Source organism: Aedes aegypti, chromosome 3 (genome assembly GCF_002204515.2).
Source record: "Aedes aegypti strain LVP_AGWG chromosome 3, AaegL5.0 Primary Assembly, whole genome shotgun sequence".
In the NCBI taxonomy this organism is placed as follows: Eukaryota; Metazoa; Arthropoda; class Insecta; order Diptera; family Culicidae; genus Aedes; species Aedes aegypti.
Window position 1 is genome coordinate 201,042,402 of NC_035109.1, and position 23,498 is coordinate 201,065,899.

A 23,498-nucleotide genomic window follows, 5' to 3' on the forward strand; every position below is an offset into this window, starting at 1 on the left:
ATTTATGCACCCATACGAATCTGAAAGGGAACATATGTGGAAAAATATGGAATCCTTGTTGTCAGTTGATGAATCAGTCCATAGAACTGAAATCAGTTCACAAACGAATTTAATGTGTAACACACACGAAGTTTGTGAGAAAACCTCAACGATCCATAATTTTGAACACACGGATCAACCGTGTGAATTTTTATCAGTGGAATCTAGCCAGTTTTATTGCTTCTTCTTGGCATTACGTCTTCATTGGAACAGAGTCTGCTTCTCAGCTTAGTGTTCAACAAGCACTTCCACACTTCTTTGCCAAAGTTGCTATTTTTGCATTCGTATATCATATGATTCTACGTTACTAGCTCCAAAATAACATTAGCTCGAAAACCACTAGCCTGAATGATGGACATAGTATATTCTATGGATAAATTTATTTGATATATTGTCAGTGATTTTTCCTTCATTAAATCATCGGCTATTCTTTCTGGACTTATCACCTGGAACATGTTTGGCGCCACGAGTCACTAAGAGTCAGCTGAAATTTCTTTTTAGAAACATATGCTGTTTTTCGCGTTATATTGCTGATATGATGATGAAATTCAAACTGCTCATATTCGGGCTAATGCTTTTCGGGTTTGTATCATTCGGGCAAATGCTATAGAATCAATTGAGAAAAAGTTATGGGTTGCGATAATTTGAACGACATGGCAAACAGTGTCTATTTATTTCCTAAAAGCAATCAATAGAATCACATAAGGCTAATTTAAATTAGGCGAACTTTTTGAACCAGCAGAGAAAACGGCCGGCCTCATTGCGAACGGCTGGAGCTCATTGAGAGACTTGGTTCTGGCATTTTCGTTTTGCCCAAATGGTCAACAAATGAAGCACGAATTCTCGATTTGGCAACATCCCATGAAAAAATTACTCAATTTCAGCTGACTAATCTGTTACTCAGCTACTAATGAATGCTACTAGGGTTGTTTATGTTAAGTTACCTAATGAAGGGAAAACTCCGTCAAGGTCTTACGGAGGATTCCCTCTGTCGACACGTTAAACTTCAATGTCACATTCGATATCCCAAGTTCAAACACCAAACGACAATTGCTGTCCGACTCATCTAAACTTTTCGACCCATTCGTATGGGTTGCTCCAAAGGTGATCAAAACGAAAATAATTTTCTAGTATCTGTGGCTTTACGATCTTGGTTGATGATCGTGACGAATGGATTGAATTAAAGGGGAATTTACACTATATTGAAAGAATTAGGATCCAGAGGTTGTTGTTGATCCATCGAATCTGTTGCATACCCCTTTCTAGGCTAGCAACTATCGGTATCGTTCATCTGTGTATATGCTCACATATTGATTTTCGATTACCGTGACCTGCTATAATTCTGTTTTTTGCCTAATACCGTGTGGTTGGGGATTATGTTGGTTTTTAGCATATTAGGCGGTGTGGTAGTTTAACCCAAAAGAGTGGCAGCACTGGCTGAGGGAAAGTTGTGCATTTTTAACGTGGTACTCAAATAGTGAAAAAAATGTGGAAATATCAAAGTAAAATCGACGAAAAATACATATCCGAACGTAGAAAAGAGCAAAGTCGCGAGTGCAAGTTAAATTTGAGTTGGAAAATGGATTAAAAGTTAATAATTTAGAATTTAAAAAAAGTGGAATTGCTGTGAAAAAAAAATGTTTGGCGGCAGCATGCGCGGGGGAAGCGATTAGTGTATGAATGAACGCGGTCTCAGTAGTAGTGGTAGTGAAAGGTAGGACGGGTGGATGTGGTGTGGTGAGAGAGGTGAACGTGTGGAGAATTTTCGTTTGCGAGTCTTACCCACACCAACTGATTAAAGTGATCTTTCGGAAGCGGGAAAGAGAAGCGGGTATGAGCAAGATGACGGTACGATTAGAAAACTGGGCATGTACAGTGGTGTTCAATTGGAGTGTTGCAAATTTAATACGGTGCCCGTTCGATTTTGGCAACTCTACCGTTTGATCTTCATTTGGAGAAGCCCAGCAAGCGGGTACAGTTTTCGCATAGCAGAAGTGTTTTTTTTTGGCTTTCGGTTCGTCGGAATGGAAGTTTTTTTTTCGGTTTTCGAGCAGTGCAGTTTGAGAAGCCCAACAAGTGGATTTGATTTTCGTATCGCTTTATCGGAGGAGTGGAAGTTTGTTTTTTTACTCGGTTTTTGAACAGTTTCGAATAAATGATACTTTATAGCTAACGGTGAAATAGTTCGACGACATCGTTGCGACGACCAGCTTCAAAATACAACAACGATAAAAAAAAAACCGGTGAGATCTTTCCATGATGACTTGTGTTATTTGATTATATTTCCAATGTTATATGCATTTTGGGTTGGGTGGGACCATCAGGGCACCCGATTGAAGCGAGATGGATAGGAAGAGTGAAACTGTCAACTTCATATCGCTAACATTTCGTGGAAAAAGGGCGGGCTCTTCTTCCCATCTATTGGGTCTTTCTGACAAGCAAGGGCTTGATTGTACGACTGTTCGTGTGAACTTACTTTTGGAAGGAGATTCTTTTTCCTTGCGGGTTTCGCGTAAGTGTCTCTGCTTACGGGTCCGCCATTCGTTTTTGGCCCTTCAGACAGGAATATGATTGAATACGAATAGTCATACAATCTTGAACAAATTGTTTTGTTAGAATAGGCCATTGCTACCGGCGGATACCTTGCTACAATAGATGGCAGCCTATATCATCATCATCATCATTAGGCGGTGTGGTAGTTTAACCCTTGAATTTTTTTTTAATCAAAATAAATGTTTTAAACCGCTTAACGATTAAATTTCATGGATATTATATGATTGCTTGTATCATTTTTGCATCGTGCATCATTGAAACATATCACATAGTCATTTATTAGTGCGAAACATGTCACACTACCTCCACTATTGGAGCTACCTCTACTATGGAAGCGTTTACCCTAATTGTACAAATTTTTACCTGAAATTGCCGTGATTTGCTCACCTTTTCCAGATTAGTCATTGTGTCAGACACTTTCTCAGAAGGCGTTGTTTGCGATGCCACACCAATAGCCAGCTTGACTTCCTCTTGACGTTCCTTGATGTCCAGTATCCGCTTGGTGAGCTCGATCTCATTGTCTTTGATGAGTGGTTTCGTCAGCAAATCTCCAATCCGTTTCAGTACTTTGGACGATATTTCCTCCAGATCGATAACTTTGAGGTGTGAGTATTCATGGGTTGAAAAATCACTCTCATTCAAGTTGGGTGAATGCTGCATGGACTTGCTGGGATAATTTCTGAATAAACAGGAAAATATTGGAGGAATAATTCAAAAATATAGTCAACTCTACCAAACTCGATATTTTGTGTATTTTTTGTAGTAATTAATTTAATGCGCGGTCCTTTTAATCTAGCGTATTTTGATCCCGCTGTAAGTGTAAGTTAAAAATATTTTTTTCTGCTGTCGACCAATACAACTACAGTCGATTCTCCACAACTCGATATTCTATAACTCGATACACTCTATAGCTCGATGGATTTTTAGGTCCCTTCAAACTCCCATATATCGTGCTCTCCATAAGTCGATATTTCTCTAACTCGATATCTCCACTAGTCGATGTCACGTGAGAGGTAAATATCTCTCCATAACTCGATATCTATTTAAAAATCGTTCTTATTTTGGGAAACTTGATATTATTATTATTTGAGGGTGAATAAATAGTTGCAAGTTGAAATAAAAGTTAAAAACATGAAAATAAAAAAAAATATTGTCAGTAAAAATAACTTGATTTTTCGAGCTTTTCAAATAATAGTTTGTAAAATAGGGGTACCGGGGGCAGTATGGACACCCGGGGCAGAATGGACACCCCCTGTATCTTTGCATAGGCGAATACTTTTACACTTTCGATGCAAACAATATTTCAGTTGCCTTTCGGAAGAGTCAATTATCCACTAAAATTTCAGAAAAACTGTTTAAAATATTGATTTTAAACCGATAAATTGAGCATGATTTTACAGTTTTTACTATCAACAAAATACAGTGGTATTCCGTTTTTGGCAGTCGAAATTTTCAGTTGCCAAAAATGGAACCGTGCCAAAATCAGAACCCATATTTTAAATGTTATTTTTCGACAATTGGTTTTGAAAACATCATTAGAATGTTGTTACATGATCCTTATGGAATCATATGGCATCGAGACTTCGGAACGGTTCACTTCGAAGGAGTTTTCCGTAGGGTTGTATACTGTGCTATGAATATATAGCCCCGTAATGTTAATATTAACAAACGTTTTACATACTTTTTACGCCTAAAAATCTTCAATGATTTTTTGGAAGCTTTATGTGCACTATTTGTATGATTGGGCCACGCAAAATCCATAGTCGCATAAATGACATTCAAGACATTTTCTTAAAACTGTGTAAGAATACGAAAAAAATAAAATTTATTACTGCGTTCTTAACCTTTGGGCTGTCGCGCTGTTGTACTTTGTACAACAGTTGTGATATATATGCTATGATTTTGTAACAATGATACCTATCGACACCACATCAAAATGTATTCCTCAAGAATCTTCTTAAGAGCAATACTCAAAAGTTTTTGTTTACAGTATGGCTCTTTATAATGTGGTAAAATCAACAAATGTACATAGAAGTCGCATAATAATGAGTAGACCGCAATTTTAAATCGGTATATCTCAAAATCCAGATAATTTCGAAACATGGAGTCTTCTGTAAAGCTGTTCTGGAGTTGGAGCGCTATCTGATGATACCAAATTTATTTCGGAATTTGACCGCTAGGTGGCACTAGTGAGCATGGAACTTTTACTTTCGTTCTGCAGATATTTCAGGATCCTGACCATTTAGAAGGATTGCATCTTCGGCAAAGTTGTTCAGTAAGTTAGGAGCTATCATTGTTCGAGGTAGTTGATTCAAAATTTTGTCACCAGGCGGTGCTAGTGAGCATGAAACTTTTGTTTTGCTGATACTTCAGGATCCCAACCTTTTAGAAATATGATATTTTCGACAAAGTTGATGCGTAGCTCAAAGACCATCATTATTTAAGCTAGTCTCGAACTTCAAGGATTAAACAAAGAAAGGATTTGAGCTACTGAACAACTTTCCAGGAGATGCCATCTTTCTAAGTGGTCAAGATCTTGAGATCTGCCAAACAAATGTTTCATGCTCACTAGCGTCACCAGTTGGCAAAATTTAGAATCAACTAACTCGATCAATGATAGCCCTAGAGCCACTGAACAACTTTGCCGAAGACGCCATTTTTCTAAGTAGTGAGGCTCCTGGGATATTCGCTAAACCAAGTGTGTTGTACAAAGTACAACGCGCGACTACTCGCGTTACAAAAATTCGCGCGACGACCGAAAGGTTAAAAAGATGTACAGTGAAACCTCCATGAGTCGATATTGAAGGGACCATCGACTCATGGAAATATCGAGTCATGGAACAGCAATCTTTTGGAATGCAGTTTCAAGGGACCATCATAGTAACCATGAAATTTTGTTTCTAGTATGGTTCCATGTGTCGATATCGAGTCATAGAACATCGACTCGTGAAGGTTTCACTGTATTAACAAAACAAAAGCGCTGAATATTTTTTTATGTCTTTATTAACGAGATTTTTAGCCCTGGGCTAGTTCATCTCGGGACCAACGGCTTTACTTCCCTTCCGAAGGAAGTCGTCACTGAAATCTCGGGGATGGGATTCGATCCCAGGTCCTCGGCGTGAGAGGCGAGTGTTCTAACCACTACACCAGGTCCGTCCCCTCTAGCACTGAATATTGCAAAAATGGCATTTTTTTTATTTGATGAACATTAAAAATCGGTTTAACTTTTAGTCTTTAGCAAAAAATTCAACAAAATTCAATAAGCTTAGAATTGCTTCTTTAATCTATGTTTCTGATAAAATAAAACATTTCATAATGTATGATTGACTGCAGTGCAAACATAAACAACCATAAACATGAGGTGATCCATAAACGCGGCTTGCATCTTTGTAGAATATCATTTTTACTTGAAATGAGTTATAATTGAGCTTTATATACGTTTTACCTTATGAGATCAACAGAAATTTACAGGATCCCGCTATGAAACCTCAAGAGCTTGATAGGAATCTTCAGGTGTTCGTAAGAAATCTACAGGAAAACTCTAGGACTCTGAAGCATCTTGCCAGGAATCCGTAGAATCTCGCCTAGAGTTCTCAGGACTCGCTAAGGATTTTGCTAGGAATTAGCATCTTTGGATTCCGCTGCGATATTGCTGAAAATGCTCAAGCTTGCGATAAAAATTTTCAAAAGTTTTTTATTATTAGGCTACCACTAGCACTCCTCAAATTCCTCTGGAAACCTTTTCAAAATCACCAAGATTTCGCCAGAAATACTCAAAATATCACTAGAAATTCACATTATCCCGCTAGAAAGTTACAGGACGCCCTAGCAATCTAGAGAGTTTATTAGGAATCACCAAATTTTGGACATAATCCCAAATAACCAATTATACATTATCAGGATCCCGCCATAAACCCTCAGTGTATGCTAGGAATCTGCAGATATCCTCAAAAATCCGTTAAAATTTCCGAGAAGTCCCCCAAGAACCGAGAATCCCCAAAGGATTCTCATAGACCCAGCTCGTAAAGAACATTTCTACATACATGTATGTAAAGCCATAATAATAAAAACAATGAGTCAACAAGTTCAGACGAAATTTATGATTGTAACTTTGTGTGAGTCATATAATGAGTTATATAATGTTTTTTCCTCTTATGTCGGTGCTTGTGTTCAAACAAGTTGTTCCAAATATGAAGAAAAGTGTTTTTTAGTGTATCACCTACTGACAGACTCAAGTGGGCTGGTCACTTAGTATGAATGCCTAAGAAAAGAAATTGGTCTCTTGTTAAGATACTAGTGGAGATTATTGGCTTCATGAAACGTTGCGAATACATGACCAATGACCATCCCGAACTAAATGAACATGTACGGGAACCCTTAGTTGTTGGTGAGAGTTGGGGGAATATCGACGAAAATGGAGCTCTTGGTGTGGAGTAGAGTTACATATTTCTCAGGAGCACATAAATGTACTGACGAGCCTCCAACCAAACCGTCTCCCGGCTCATCGGAATCCTAGTGTGCTGCGCTAGCCGGAGGCTCACAAAAAATCTAAAAGCGCGCGCTAGGTGATGTGCTCTCGGGGAGACTCGTCTCATGCGCTGCTCGGCGCTACGGCTCGCCATCGGTATCCAAGTTGTGAAACAACTGCTTAGTAACGAAGAGCCTCTACAACTTTTTTCGCTACATTAAGCAGGTGTCTAGATGGCCTACCTGATATGGTCGAAGACTCGCGATGCAAGAGTTACAATTTCGTTTCTCGTTAAAAACTTTTGAAATAACTTCAATTATTGCGCTGAATTTTGAACAGCACATGTGACGGAGCGCATGAGACCGCAGTGAGACACATCTCAATAAAAAAGAGGCGCACCAAAAAAGTTCTCCCAATGTACAGCGCTCCCGTGTGCTTGCAAGCAATGAGGCTCCTGCACCTAAAGCTACAGCACGTGCACAGTAACTCTAGTGTGGAATTGACCTGTTATTCAAATGCCAAAAAATTTTAATTGCTATTCCGTTGCAAATCAGCCTACCTTTCGTCAAGAGAAAGGGACAACATAACAGCATCGGCAAGCCTCGTCGCATAAAAAAAATATTTATTTATTTTGAAGCCATAAAAATAGTTATATTTCAAATCAAAGTTTCATCAATCGCATCACTTATTATGTATCAATATCAATAGAAATCAAGACCAACATTTAGGAGAAGGGGTGGTAAAATGAACACCTTAAGGAAATCATCTTGTTTCTGATATAAAAACGAAGAATCTGTATAGTTCTATCGCACAACATCAAAAATAGGGAAGTAATCTATAGCAGCGACATGGATTCAGACTAAAAAAGCTAAATTTTCACATATTTTCATCACTATCAAAAAGCGAAGCAAATGTTCATTTTACCTGCACTATGTGGGTAAAATGAACAGCGGTTGGTGGTAAAATGAACACCACGCAAAAAACGTGAGCAAAACAAATATTTCTGAAAGTTTTCATTGTCCCACCGAAAATATATCCATTAATGATTGTAACCCATTGGAAAAGAATTCTCAAAGTATCAGATTTGACATCATATCATAACGCTATTCACCTCACTGAAAAACTTCAAGTCTTCCGAGCTCAAAGTTACGTCAGTTCTAATTTTCAAACGTGGTTTTCTAAAATCTTAGTTTTCGTTGATATTTTCACTTCAATTGACCTCCGTATCAACTCGAACACTCAGATAAATGCTCTAAATCGTCCGTGCATGATAAAAATTCATCGAAATTTGTTTTTTCTCGGTAAAAGGAACGGTGTTCATTTTACCACCCCTGTTCATTTTACCACCACTTCCCCTATTTATAATTATTGTTTTCTCGGGCCCCATGCGTCGCAGCTAATATGTGAATAGTACGTTGTGTTCATAAATATCGTAAGAATGCAGCGCCACACTAAAAAACTGATTTCAAAATGCGTCGAGTTGAGGCGCGTCGAGAGTCTCACTGGCGCGATCCGGTTTGGTGGCGGTTCGACAATACTAAGGTGAATCCTGACCATGTAACTTTTTACCCCTTCCTGTTCGCGCACAGAGCGAATGTTTGTGAACATTCATCATCCTATCGCCTTACACCCTATTATTATAACACACATTACCCACCCGAATGGCAATGATTATGCATTGGCTGGCTGCTGATGAGCGGTGAGCGGCGGCTAACCACACCAGCAGATGCGACGACCAACATCACTCGGACTACGCGTGGTGGGAGACGCGATGAACATGTGAGAACATGTTTGCTATGTTGCACCGACCAATGACGACGAAGCGCACCCTGATTGGTGGGTGGCGATTCGAGAAACCGTATATAAGAGAATGGGTTTGTTCGTGGATGATCAGTTATCTTTCAACCATCGTATAATAAACATCGGTTAAGTTAAAGCTGAAAAGTTTTTCTCCTTACTTGGGCAGCCGAAATAAAAACAGCCTTTTTGAAGGCTTTTGGGTTGTTTTGAAATTATTCATCGAGTCGAGCTATCGTCAGCTGCTGTTCCCGCTGGCACTCTCTTCAGAGGAAGAAGTTGCCCATCCGTCAAGTGTCCGTGATCGGACACTTCCCATTAACAAAAACCCTTCCTACGACAACCGAGGAGATGCAGAAGTGATCTCGGTCTCTAGTAACAACGGTTGTCACACTAACATCCCTTCCCCTCCTCGATGACCGTGAGGACGTAGCTGGCGCCATTATTGACTTCATTATACTCTGAGCTCTCGAATTGTGCACATTGAGAATGGGTAGCTAATCCCAAGCCCCTTTCATTGGTTCTCTGTGCAATTTCGATTGTTCTAGTCAATCACGTAGTAGCAACTACGTTTTGTACGGTCGTCTATGCTTATGCTTATGCTTAAGCAAAGCGTACCTCTTTCGGAAGAATTAGATGCCCATCCAAACGCAATAGAACGCAACATCTATCTATCTATATAAATAAAAATTGAATGGTGTTTGTATGTCACGAAATGACTTGAGAACGGGCTATCGGATTTTTGAAATTCTTCCATTGTTATGCTCCTCAAGCGTTCCGGAACTGTAATTTTATATGGGACGTTTCATGACGTTTTCCAACGGCCTACTAGATGACAAGACAGAGCTGGCCGGGACCACTAGTATACAATAGAAAAGCGTTGTGTTTGGATGGGCATATAATTCTTCCAAAAGAGGTGCGCTTTGCGAAAGAGGACCACGTGATTATTGAGTCCTCTCCTGAAATCCAATTGGTTTTATGTGCATCCATTGATATTTATTTTAAAGAACATTTAAAACTCATTATGATATTTCATACCTTTCATTTACCAACACTGAGGATTGTATATGAAAAAGAGTCATGTATGTAATTCCGATGATTGAATTTCTTCTTCTTTCTGGCGTTACGTCCCAACTGGGACAAAGCCTGCTTTTCAGCTTAGTGTTCTTATGAGCACTTCCACAGTTATTAACTGAGAGCATCCTATGCCAATTGACCATTTTTGCATGTGTATATCGTGTGGCAGGTACGAAGATACTCTGTGTCCTGGGAAGTCGAGAAAATTTCCAACCCGAAAAGATCCTTGACCGGCGGGATTCGAACCCACGACCCTCAGCTTGGTCTTGCTGAATAGCTGCGCTTTTACGCTACGGCTATCTGGGCCCCGATGATTGAATTTACAGAACACATTACTTTGATTGTAAGCTGGAGATGGCGGAACAAGGACAAAAGGAACATAAAGCTCAGAACGCCCAGAAGTGTTCAAAATTGTATGGAATGTTATTTTTTAGGTTATAATTATACCAATTAATGTGATTGGCTATCCAATGTAATTAATAATTTATTGAATAAACGGTGTTTCAATTGTAATTAAATTGTTAATTCTTCTAAAAACTGAAATGAAATCATCGCAAACTTATTATACTATCATATGAAAATCACTGACAATACAGGTCGGACTTGATTATCCGGAGACTCGATTATCCGGGGACTCGATTATCCGGGGTTCGTTTATCCGCAGGGCTGGTAGCAAAACGTGGTGCCGAAAAAAGTTATTTTAGTGACCAGATTTGAGAAATAAGTAACTAAATAGTGACTTTCGATCCTCGAAAAAGTGACTTGAAAATCAAAACATAATCAGTTTATTTCAGTTCTATTACACTGTTTTACGAAAGAAAGAATTTAAAGAATGGAATATCCAATACGATCTACTGTAGGTAGTAAGTCTAGTTGATTACCAAATGTGGACATTTTTATGGACGTACCAAATTTGGAAATTAACAATAAATTTCAAGATATTGCATGCCATTTTTTAACAGAAAAGTTAACATTTACGCGAATTAATCTTTGTTTCAATCTCTTTAAAGTTTTAGAAATATGCTTTGAAAAAGATCAATGTTTGTATCTTTTATATCACCAAAGTGTTTTATTTTGTAATGTAAATTTTAATACGAATTTGGTATATTTGTGATTTTTTTTAACTTCCAAAAACTGATATATTAAAAACCGCTAAAATTGATTTCATTGTAAACAGTTTCCAACATTGTAAACTTTTCCATGACTTCAAGTCGATAAGAATTTAAGATTTGATTTAATAAAAAAATAAGCGTATAGATGGGATTCGATCAAATGTAAAATTCACAGAATATTTTCTATTTAGCTTTATTAGATTCTACTTTAACGCTTCTACCTAATAAGATCAATATTTTGTGTAACTAGATCAAGATTACAAAAAATGTAATATTTGGTCGATAATCTAAGTTTCAAATTAAAAATTATGATAGACTAAACCCTGATTGAAATTGAAATTTTTCATCGGTAAGTTTAATGGGAGATAGCTTTGGCCGAATGGACTTTTATCATAAAGACGATAGGCTGTTCATCTGAGTTACGTTGTTAAGAAGTTATTAATTATTATAAGTTATTATTTATATATGTTTTGCAAGCATTCTCAAAGAGCTTCGAAAGAGGTTTTGTCAAAATTTATTCCTTGCAACCATTGAAAATATACATTCCTAAATAGGTGGTTAAAACATGCATAAGAAAAAAGGAAGTATATTCTAGCCAAGGTCTATCCGGCCATTTTTAAAGGTTTGCAAACAAGGTCTGTCCTAAGAATTATTCTAAGTTTTTAGTCTCATATAGAACATAAAATAATTATTTTTTGGTTTGGGTTTTAGTATTAAATACCAATATTATACTGCCGTGAATCGCAAGTCAGTCCCATCTGCATTTTCGTCAAAATTGAGTTGAGTTCAGTTTTCAACATATCTTCCAATGCTCTTTCAGCTGCCCTAATAAGATAATATGATTTATTTGGAAAAAGCATTAAAAAACAGCAAGTCAAATTGTCTCATAATGAAAAGTAATCGCATATCAGTCCCACTACAAATTTCCGTACCGTGTAACGCAAAAATGAACCGTATTTTGATCATCTTTACATTTTTCGCAGAAAGTGAAAAGTAAATTGTGAATGTTTCATTAAGATTTGAGCATGTTCCAACTCTCTGGAATTTTTTGAATATTTGTATGGAAACTTCAAACTTCATTTTCTCAATGCCTACTTTTTACAGATGGGACTGACTTGCGATTTACGGCAGTATTGGTTTTGTAAAATTTTAAAAAGCTAATTTGCTTCAAACGAGGGTTGCTTGGTTAATAAAAAATTGAAGACAAAGAGAATACAGTCGAATTGCGTTCGTTGCACTATCTTTAGGTGGGCTTCGTTTTAATTGGGCTCCCGTTAGGTGGGCTATAGCCCACTTAAAACGAAGACAAACGTCACTTTTTGACATGAAGCTCGATTTATCAATGTTGGTAGCCCTGAATTTCTATTATATTCAATATTTTGGAAGTGAAAAACTCAGCCCGATTAGTGAAAGTCTTTCACTAAGTGGGCTACAGGTTTAGTGCAACGAACGAAAGTTGACTGTAGTTAGAATGCGTAATGTTCGACAAGATAAACATCTAATTATCCACCACAAGATATAAAAATTCCTATTATATGAGAATGCACGAGATATTCAAAAACAATATTTAACATTTAATCCCTTAGTTTTACAACAATGAACTTACACCATAGTTATTATTAGTATGGTGTTAGTTCATTGTTGGAAAACTAAAAGTCGTTTTCGTTTTTAGGAACTGGGTCGGTGATCAACACATAGGGGTAGTCGGGGCGGTTTGGCCAATGGGGTGGAATGAGCATCCCTTGAAAACTGCATAAATTCTTGAAATTACATCTGAGATAACATGCAATCCCAAAGCTGACAAGTCAGTGTTCTAAACTCAAAGAAAAAGAAATAAATGAAGTTCGAAAAAACTGCTCATATTGCCCCGAATAGCTCTTTCAAATTTCATCATTTCAGAATGATGAAATTTGACTGTTAGATTATTTTTTTAAATTTTAATCTTTTTGCACTGAGTGTTTATAAATACTAATAACATTCAAGTGTAGTGAAAAAAATAATTGATTTTAAGATTATATGAGATAATTTTACAACCAAAAATAGGGTGCTCATTTCACTATATAGGGGCAATGGGGGCATTATGAACATACGGGGCAATATGAGCCACCCCGGTTTTGACCTCAAAAACAGTGTTTTAATGTCAAGTGTCATTATGATCTGCTAAAGGATGCCTCAAATAGCCACCACAATAAAAACCGTAAGAATATTCGTTTAAACACTCAAGATATTTACAAAAATGTACAAATTTGTCCGTCGTCATGAAAAGCTTATAATTTTGGCAGTTTTTAATTAAGCCTATAAGACAATTATGTTTATAATTCCGGTAAATTTTACCAATACATTGAAACTGCTGATCATAATGAACAGTTCGTGAGCGAAATTAGATTTGTTCGTAAACAAAATTATTGAAAAACAATATATATTTTTTTTTTTTTTTTTTTTTTTTTTTTTTTTTTTTTTTTTTTTTTTTTTTTTTTTTTTTTTTTGTATGGTATTCAGTTGGAGCTGCCTGACAGCTTAACTTGTCAAGGCTGAACCCTCGGTCTGGCTTTTGCCAAGTTTCCCCTCTACCAGGACCAATACTCAGACGGACTAGGCAATGGCGCCCACATGAACACTGTTTTTTATTAGTATTGTGACGTGGTAGTTTTTGAAAAGTACCCATATTCCCTTGCTTCTGAGAAAAGGAAGCATTATGAAAATCAGCAGCTCCATTAGAATTTGTTTGAAATAGTAGTGCATTACTAATACTGTCTAGTCGAAATGGTTTTGAATAATTTGTCATACAAGTGCTATTCTGATTACTATTGTCTTTTACGTAAGATTAGAGTCTTAAATGTCAAGTGTCGTCAAGTCTTAACAAAATTAGGCTGTTTAGTAGTAGTTCTAGTTAATTTCATTTTTTGTTGTTTAAAGTATTTATTGGTCATTACGTTCATATATCCTTAAAGAAAAAAGTCGCTTTCCTTGTGTGTTCAACAATTTCTCGAAACTAGCAAGTGTACCCTTATGATCGATCTCAGCGTCTTACTTTCCATAGTCATTTTTATAGTGAATATTGAAGAGTAAAGTTACCTTAGGCTTCTATTATAGTCTCCTACAAGATTCACTTTTCGGTGGCAAATGCAATGCTTCACAACGCCTACTTTCTACTTGTAAATTTTGCGAAAATGAAGCTGGAATTAGATTATTTATACCGCTGTTACAAAAGAGGCATTTCTTATTATGGCAATGTAAAAACCATATTAAAATAAGATTGTCGCCACTTATTTCTACTCAGTGAATCTACTAGTCATTTTCCTAAGAGTTCCTAAGTATTCCCTACGTCGTATATGATAACGATGTATCTAGCTAGCTAATAGTAAGAGTGGCTACGGATCATTCTGGTTAGCAAAAGGCAAACTGAACGTCACCAATAGTATTAATGTCCACTTCGAATAGATTAATTATTTGAAATGGGCATCAATTCTATCAATGACGCAGAATGTCCGTTGGATCACATCCGAAATATTATTGCGTCTATGCCATATGAATTATGACGCGGCTTTAAGCAAAAAATGCCAAAATGTGATACCACCACTACAGGTTACGCCTTTGGTTTCCATCATATGGGCTAATGGATTGTGCCCTCCCATCGCGGCAAGGTCGCATAACCAAGGGGAGGGAAAATTATTGAAAAACAATATATTATTTTCAAAATGAAGGGCGGGGCAAAATGAGCCACCTAGATTTAAGCAAAACAAACGATGTTTTGAACATAAAAATGCATTGCCTAAATATAACAGATTATTGTTTTACTGCATAGTCATCTTTATGCACCATTACAAGTGGAACACTTTGCTAGAAAATACGTTGAACCAAGTATCGCAATTTAGTACTAGTATAACATGGTCTGTTTACTATGTATTATGTATCTTTAAAAATAAGCCGCTAGAATCAATAATTTCAAGCAAAGCTAATACAATTTCCTTTCCAATAATGTACTCTTCACCACTAACTCTTCTCTATACTGTTTTAAATAAAAATCATTCGATTGAATACATACATACTGCCCCGTTGGGTGGCTCATAATGCCCCATATGGTTGGTGACCACGTAGAAAAACATGGTTTTCCAAAAAGTTCCTGAAATAATTTGCAAGTTGATGTTAACATTAATTATCGACGTAACATGGAAGATAACATTTTATAGTACAAGTCACTTGCATTCAAACCATATTTTTTGCTGTTTTTCTATGCATTCCATGACGTTTTCCTTAGGCGGCCCATATTGCCCCGATCACCCCTACATTTCATTATATTTTCAGCACTTTGATCGACTTTTTCTTAAGGTGGCCAAACTGCCCCACTTTCTCCTAAACAAACCAACATCAAGAAAATTGTAGTTCGGTCGAACCTGATTCGGGTTGTGGTTGAAACTGTTATTCAGAACTGGTTTCCTCAGTTTAAACCTAGATTCAAAAACGAATTCGAAATGATATGCTATTACAAATTACGTGAAACTCTATGAAAGAATAACGTTTTTCACAAAACAAAACCATGAATTAATACAGGTCGGACTCGATTATCCGGAGACTCGATTATCCGGGGACTCGATTATCCGGGATTCGATTATCCGGAATTTTAGACTCGATTATCCGGAATTTGATTTTTGATGTTCTTGTTTTTCAATTTTTATTCATGAATCTGAGATAATTTGGTATTGCAATATACAACATGAATGGTTTTGCAGTTTTGAGCGTATTTAAGAACAGGGGGGTTTGAAAAAGTGGTTTTTGTGAATGCTGGTAGAAAAAAATATTTTTTTTTTCTTGTAAAGACCCCAATTGTTCCTAGAAATAATTTCTGGCTACGCCACTGCATCATTGTAATTGTAATTTGTAATTGCTCAATCCACACCCTGGCAGACAATTATCCGCCCATCTAGACACGGGCTGGGTGAGAACCTACCAAGCCTCCCCCGTTAACATGTCCTATACCGTTTAGCACACCGGGATCTTCCACAAGCAGGCGCCGGAATTAAAGCGGTCCCACAAGCTTCAGATACATTAAATAGATATAGTCCCTCTGGCACTAAACCGAATAGCGGCCTTCATATCATCACTAGCACTGCCTATCCCGCACGCCAAACAAAATGCCGGAAATAGCGTGCCGTGTAGAACATCCGATGTTCTACACAGCACATCACCTCCGACACCATGCTCAACGTACAGCAAAGACATCGCTAATAAAAAGCGGAATGCGTCATTCGATTCAGTGCCAGAGGGACTATAAATGTAACGAAGAGGAAATGAAAAGATAGTAGAGATGGTTTGGTTGTTGGATTGCTGAAACGAGAAGAAATAAAGTCATTACGTTAAAACGTGGTTTTTATAGTTGAATAAATGTATCGATAGTTTCTCATCTGTTTCTTTTCCGTGTCGTAGTTGCGTCGATTCTATCCACCTCGAGTTTTGTCGTCTCCGCTCGAGCAATGAGGACCGCGATGAAATGAAAATATAAAAATATGACCATTAGTGTTTATCTATTATTTAATGTGGTTCTCATTTGCTTTTAAATACCTAAGTAACATGTGAACTCTGCTGTTCGAGCCGTTCGCCCCGAATGAATTTTTTTGTCAGTGCACCGCCCAGCCGCAGCCTGCTGAGTTGCGTGATGCACGAAAGGACATCGTGTGATGCAACCAGCCGCAGCCGCACGAAACGAGCGCGCAAAAATGAGCGCGTAAATTTTGAGGATGTTTTCTACCCGCGATTGGAAGACATCTTTGTTCGCCGTGCTTCCAACGTGTTAAGACGTGTCGTTGCAACTTTAAGATTCAAAGTGAATTCCGTTTTAACTAAGGTTATGTAAATAGTTTGTAAATATAAGTTTGAACTGTTAAGCAAGTGTTTTCATCCGGTATCGGTTCCCTGGTTAAGTGGTCGTCTCGGAGATTCGTCGGTCCGCCTATGTCGAAGTTTTTAAGAAATACAGTCCACTCTCGTACATAATTTTGGTCCTTCGAGCCGGATCGCGTGTGGTAAAGTGTTCTCCGACTGTTCCGGAACCGGATGCAGAACCAGGAAGTAGAATAGTGAAGTGCGATTCCGAAAAAGTCGGAAAATTTAAACTATAATGGTGTGAGCAAAATGGCCGCCATTGAAGAAGTGAAGTAGTGGAGCGACACCGCCATTTTGTTGAAGAGAAGTGTGGTGTGTTGTCGCCATTTTGGAAAATGTGCTGATGGTTTAAGCCATCGAAGAAAGTGGTGTTACGAGCAATTAAGTGCTCAACTCCTGGGGAATACACCCCCGCTAAGCGAAGAAACAAATTGTGAAGCCTTGGTGTTCCGGATTGGCCACTGTGTCCATTAATTAGTGGAATCGGTTGCGTGAGCATAGACTTGGCTGTGTTCCCAACCAACGTCGAGCAGTGGGCTTGGCTTGAAGTGGTGTCCGCGGCATTCCGGAAAATAGCGTTGAGTGAAGTGGGTTGTTTCGAAATCCGTGTTTCGGTTCGGTCACTTGTGCCGAGTAGTGTCCGGTTGCGTGAGCATAGACTTGGCTGTGTTCCCAACCATCGTCGAGCATAGGGCTTGACTTGATGCGGTATCCACGGTGGCATGCCGGAAAATTGTGATTCGAAGCAGCAGCAAATCGGAAAATCCGGAGCTAGTTCTGTACTTGGACAGTCTACTCTGGATTCCTCCACTCCCTCAAGTAAGAAGCAGAAGAAGAAGCTCAGGTTGACTGAAAAGTTGGCCACCATGGAGAACCTCCAGAGACTCGTCCGCCGTCGTGGCGCAGCTAAAGGTAAGGTTTCTCGTATCCTTAATACTATTCGCCCAAATGAAGAGGAAGTGGTCCAGCTCACGGAGGCTGAGATCAAAGTGTACATGAGGAAGTTGGAAGCTGCCCATAAGGACTACAACGATGCACACGATCAAATCACTAACGTGGTTTCGAATGATGACTACGAGCAGCATGAGCAGCAGTACGAGGAGTTCGATATCCTTCACGATTCCGTTGCAATTTTGTTGGAGGATCAGCTCAACAGGATCAACGCAGCTGCTGTTGTTGATGCAAACGCGAGGAAACAGCAAGCACCGGTTGTGATCCATCAACCACTTCGCATGCCGGTTCCCACATTTGATGGCCGTTATGAAAGCTGGCCTAAGTTCAAGGCCATGTTCAAGGATCTCGTGGACAAGGGTCCAGATCCGCCGGCAGTTAAGTTGTACCATCTGGACAAAGCTCTAGTTGGTAGTGCAGCAGGTCTCATTGATGCCAAGACTATCAACGAAGGCAATTACGCCCACGCGTGGCAAATTTTGGAAGAGAGGTTCGAGAATAAGCGTCACGCTATCGACTCTCACATTCATGGTCTGCTGAATCTCAAGCGCATGACGAAGAAGAGTCATTTGGAGCTTCGTAGTCTGGTGGACGAGTGCAACAAGCATGTGGAGGGTCTCAAGTTCCTGGAGCGAGATTTCGATGGTGTAGGAGAGGATTTCGTTATCCATCTGTTGGCTGCAGCGTTGCACAACGATGTGCGCCACATGTGGGAGTCAACCATTAAGCACGGTGAGCTTCCCGATTACGACGAGATGCTGGCGTTCTTGAAGGAGCAGACTTTCATCTTGGAGAGGGTCGAAGCCAGCAGTCAGAAATCATCATCAGCACCTATTAAGTCTGTGTCTGCAGCTAACAAGCCGTCGTTGCAGAAAATCCATGCAGCCGTTTCTTCAAGCGAGACGGAAATTAAGTGTGATTTTTGCGGAAAGGCACATGCCAATCATAATTGCGCTGAATTCAAGGCCATTCCTGTTCCGCAAAGATTGATTAAGGTGAGGGAGCGAAACGTATGTTTCAATTGTTTGAAAAGAGGTCATCGTGGAGTCGACTGTTCTTCAGACAAATCCTGTCTGAAGTGCAAACGTCGGCATCATAGTCTCCTTCACGCCGAAGAGAAGCCCAAGCAAGTTCCAGAACCATTAAGCCAGCCGCTTCCAAAGCCGGCTGTAGAGCAAGAACCAACACCATCGACTTCGACGACAGCCACATGTTCCAGTCTGGCTCCCCGCTCGCAGCAAGTGGTGCTGCTCACAGCCGTAGTGGACGTCATGGACAAAAACTACCAGCCACATCCATGCAGAATATTGTTGGACAGTGGTTCTCAAGTGAATTTGATTTCACGAGCGATGGCAAACATGTTGGGCTTGAAGTTGAACTCCTCGAACGTCACGATGTTCGGGGTGAATAGCACACAGACTCGATCGTCTAATTGTGGTGTCGTACATCTTTCGTCGAGGTACAAGGATTTCCACGCCAAGGTCAAGTGTTTGGTAACTGATAAGGTGACATCAGATCTTCCTTCATCGGTTATCAATATCAGCGCATTGGACCTTCCCGCTGGCGTGCAGCTAGCCGATACGAAGTTTTTCCAACCGAGTAAAGTGGACATGCTCCTGGGCAATGAATGGTTCATGAAGTTGATGATGCCCGGAGAAATTACGTTGGCTGATAATCTTCCCGTTTTGCGTGAAACCCAATTTGGTTGGGTTATTGGTGGAGTGTTTGAAGAAGGTGCGTTAGCTGATGAAGCAGTTTACTCGCACACAGTCACGATGGACGAATTAAGCCAGTCCATTGAACGTTTTTGGGAAGTAGAAGATGTAGTTGGTGCCGACAAGCATGGTAGTGAAGAGGAGGAGTGTGAAGAGCACTTCAATGCGACTCATCGTAGAGATGCTTCCGGTCGGTACATCGTCGAGCTGCCTTTGAAGGAGTCCGTTAGCGAGTTAGGTGATTCCCGACCACTCGCATTGCGAAGGTTCCATGCGCTGGAGCGTAAGCTTTCGCAGCATCCAGATTTGAAGAAGCAGTATCAGGACTTCATGGACGAGTATGAGAGTCTTGGTCACTGTAAGGAAGTGGACATAAGTAAGGATCCAGCAGGTGTCATCAAGTGGTACTTACCTCATCATGCAGTGCTGCGGCCATCGAATACCACTACTAAGTGCCGTGTGGTGTTTGATGCCTCTGCGAAGGTATCTGGCCGGTCGCTCAACGACGTTATGAAGATTGGAGCCAACATACAAAGCGATTTGCAGTCCATCTGTCTTCGGTTTCGCCTTCCATTACATGTGATGGCTACTGACGTGGCCAAGATGTACAGGCAGGTTCTGGTTAATCAGCGACATACGCCGTTATCTCGAGTGTTTTGGAGAAAGAGTTCATCTGATTCGCTACGTGTCCTAGAGCTGACAACGGTCACCTACGGCACAGCTTCCGCCCCGTTTTTGGCAACGCGGGCACTCTTGCAGTTGGCTCTCGATGAAGGCTCCAAATATCCTGTTGCTGCAGACATTGTGAAGAATAGCTTCTACGTTGACAACGCTTTGTTCGGGTTTGACGATTTGAACGAAGCAAAAGCGGCTCAAGTGCAGTTGATCCAACTACTCAAGGCTGGTGGATTTCATTTGCACAAGTGGGCTTCCAACAATCCTGTGTTGCTGGAGCGAATTCCGGAAGGCGATCGGGACGAGCTTGTCAGCATCGAAGACAGTGGTTCTAGTGAAGTGATAAAAACGTTGGGACTAATGTGGAACCCGAAAATGGACGCTTTGCAGTTTGTATCCCTTCCAACTATGAGTGAAAATAGTGCAACAAAGCGGCAAGTGCTGTCGCTAATATCAAGAATGTTCGACCCGTTGGGTCTAGTGGCGCCGGTTATCGTTATCGGCAAACTTTTAATGAAGAGTATCTGGAAAGAAGAGTTGGAATGGGATGAAGAGCTTACTGGTAATCTGAAGAAGAGGTGTGATGAATTCCTGAGTGCATTAAGAAGTGTTACCAATCTTCGAATCCCTCGTCACGTGGTTGTTACTGGGGCCGTTGCATTTGAGTTGCACGGTTTTGGTGACGCAACTTTGGAAGCCTATGGTGCCTGTGTGTACATCAGGTCAATTGTACCTGGCCAAGCTCCTGTGGTGCAGTTATTGTGTGCCAAATCGAAGATCGTTCCGAAAACAGTTTTGACCATTCCAAGAAAGGAACTTTTAGCAGCGCTTTTGCTGCATAGATTGGTGAAGAAAGTTTTGGCAGCAATAGCGCTACCCTTTCAAGACATTTCGTTGTGGTCGGACAATCAAGTGGTGCTAGCATGGCTAGCGAAGAACCCGGAGCGTTTAGAAGTGTTCGTGCGAAACCGGGTTTGTGAGATTAACTCTACCGGACATCAGTTCAAGTGGAAGTATGTGAATACACTGGAAAATCCAGCCGACGTAGTGTCACGTGGTCAGTCTGCCGAAGTTCTAGGCAAGAACGATCTTTGGTGGAACGGACCATTGTTCTTGCGTAGTGAAGAGTATCAAGTGGTGGCACCAGAACCACTGTCTGATGAAGATGTTCCGGAGTTGCGGCAGGTCGCTGCAACATCTGCGGTGGTAACTTTGGAGAGGTTGCCAGTATTCACCAAGTACGAGTCCTTCAGGAAGCTGCAACGAGTTCTGGCATACGTTTTGCGTTTTTGCCGGAATGCAAAGGAGAAGGTGGCCATGAAGCGAATCGTCGCGCGGTTTCCAACCGTGCTTGAAATGCGCCACTCGTTGAAAGCCATCACCAGGGTGGTTCAGTTGCAACATTTTGGTAAGGAGGTAGCCATGATCGAGTCCGGTGAGTACTGCAAAAGATTTTCTGCGTTAAATCTCTTTTTGGACGATGGAATGATTCGCGTCGGCGGACGACTGCGACATTCAAATTTACCATACGGCGTTAAGCATCAGTGGGTCTTACCTAAGAATGATGAAACCATCCAGCGGTTGATTCAAGCGATACATCGTGAGAACCTACATATTGGACCGTCGGCGCTGCTGGCCCAGCTTCGTCGGCAATTTTGGATTCTGGGAGCCCGTTCTGCTGTACGCAAGGTAACACGAAACTGCGTGCGGTGTTTCAGGCTCAACCCCCCGTGCGCCAGCCAATTCATGGGAGATCTTCCCGTCGCAAGGTGCGACAAGGCTCCCGCTTTTGTGAAGGTTGGTGTTGACTTTGCGGGCCCCATACTTATCAAGCAGACTGGAAGGAAGGTGGCCCCCGTTAAAGGATACGTGAGCGTGTTCGTCTGTATGGTGACCAAGGCCATTCATCTGGAGGTGGTAGAAGATCTATCGGCCGATGCGTTTATTGCAGCTCTGCAGCGATTCGTTTCTCGTCGTGGTGTGCCAGAACAGATATTTTCCGACAATGGGACAAATTTTGTCGGTGCACGCAACGAATTGAACGAGCTGTACCGTCTCTTCAAGGGACAAGTAACCGAGCTCAAGATCAATGAGTTCTGCCAACCCCGGCAGATTGAATGGAAGATGATTCCCCCAAATGCGCCACACATGGGCGGAATCTGGGAGGCAGGAGTAAAGAGCGTCAAGACCATTCTCAAGAAGAAATGCCAATCAAGCCTCCTAACGATGTCCGAGTTTTCGACTTTGCTCTGCCAGATCGAAGCTCAACTCAACTCTCGGCCTTTATACGCTCCCTCTGAAGACCCTTCGGAGCTCGAGCCGTTAACCCCAGGCCATTTCATTATTGATCGTCCACTGACTGCCATTCCGGAGCCTAGCTATGATGGAATCCCAGCTAACCGGCTCTCCAGATGGCAATACGTCCAGCGCCTGCGTCAAGAGTTCTGGAAGCGCTGGTCCGAAGAATACCTGTTGGAGTTGCAGGTACGACAGAAGTGGAGCAAGAAGAAGGAGAACATTCTACCTGGAACAGTGGTGGTAATCAAGGATGACAACTTACCGCCTCAGCAATGGAAGTTGGGGAAGGTCGAGTCAACCTACACAGGATCAGATGGACTGGTCCGCGTGGTAGATGTGCGTACCAAGTCAGGAGTGCTCAAGTGTCCAATCCATAAGCTGGCTCCTCTACCTATATTGGACAATCAGGCTGTCAACGAGAACAAGGTTCCCGCGGGGGAGGATGTTCGAGCCGTTCGCCCCGAATGAATTTTTTTGTCAGTGCACCGCCCAGCCGCAGCCTGCTGAGTTGCGTGATGCACGAAAGGACATCGTGTGATGCAACCAGCCGCAGCCGCACGAAACGAGCGCGCAAAAATGAGCGCGTAAATTTTGAGGATGTTTTCTACCCGCGATTGGAAGACATCTTTGTTCGCCGTGCTTCCAACGTGTTAAGACGTGTCGTTGCAACTTTAAGATTCAAAGTGAATTCCGTTTTAACTAAGGTTATGTAAATAGTTTGTAAATATAAGTTTGAACTGTTAAGCAAGTGTTTTCATCCGGTATCGGTTCCCTGGTTAAGTGGTCGTCTCGGAGATTCGTCGGTCCGCCTATGTCGAAGTTTTTAAGAAATACAGTCCACTCTCGTACATCTGCCTCTATCAGAAAATTCTAATGAATTATATTTTATTCTCCTGCACTTTCCCTAACACAAAGTATTCCTATTTACTAAGA

General features: G+C 40.6%; 1 protein-coding gene across 1 annotated transcript in view; it reads right to left on the minus strand.

The window, feature by feature from the left end:
- LOC5568213 (dystrophin, isoforms A/C/F/G/H) overlaps positions 1-23,498 on the minus strand; it is a 352,533-nt gene that overhangs the window by 297,189 nt on the left and 31,846 nt on the right. Inside the window, 1 exon segment of the mRNA XM_021850748.1 lies at positions 2,980-3,271. Within this exon segment, the coding sequence (XP_021706440.1) occupies positions 2,980-3,271 (292 nt within the window).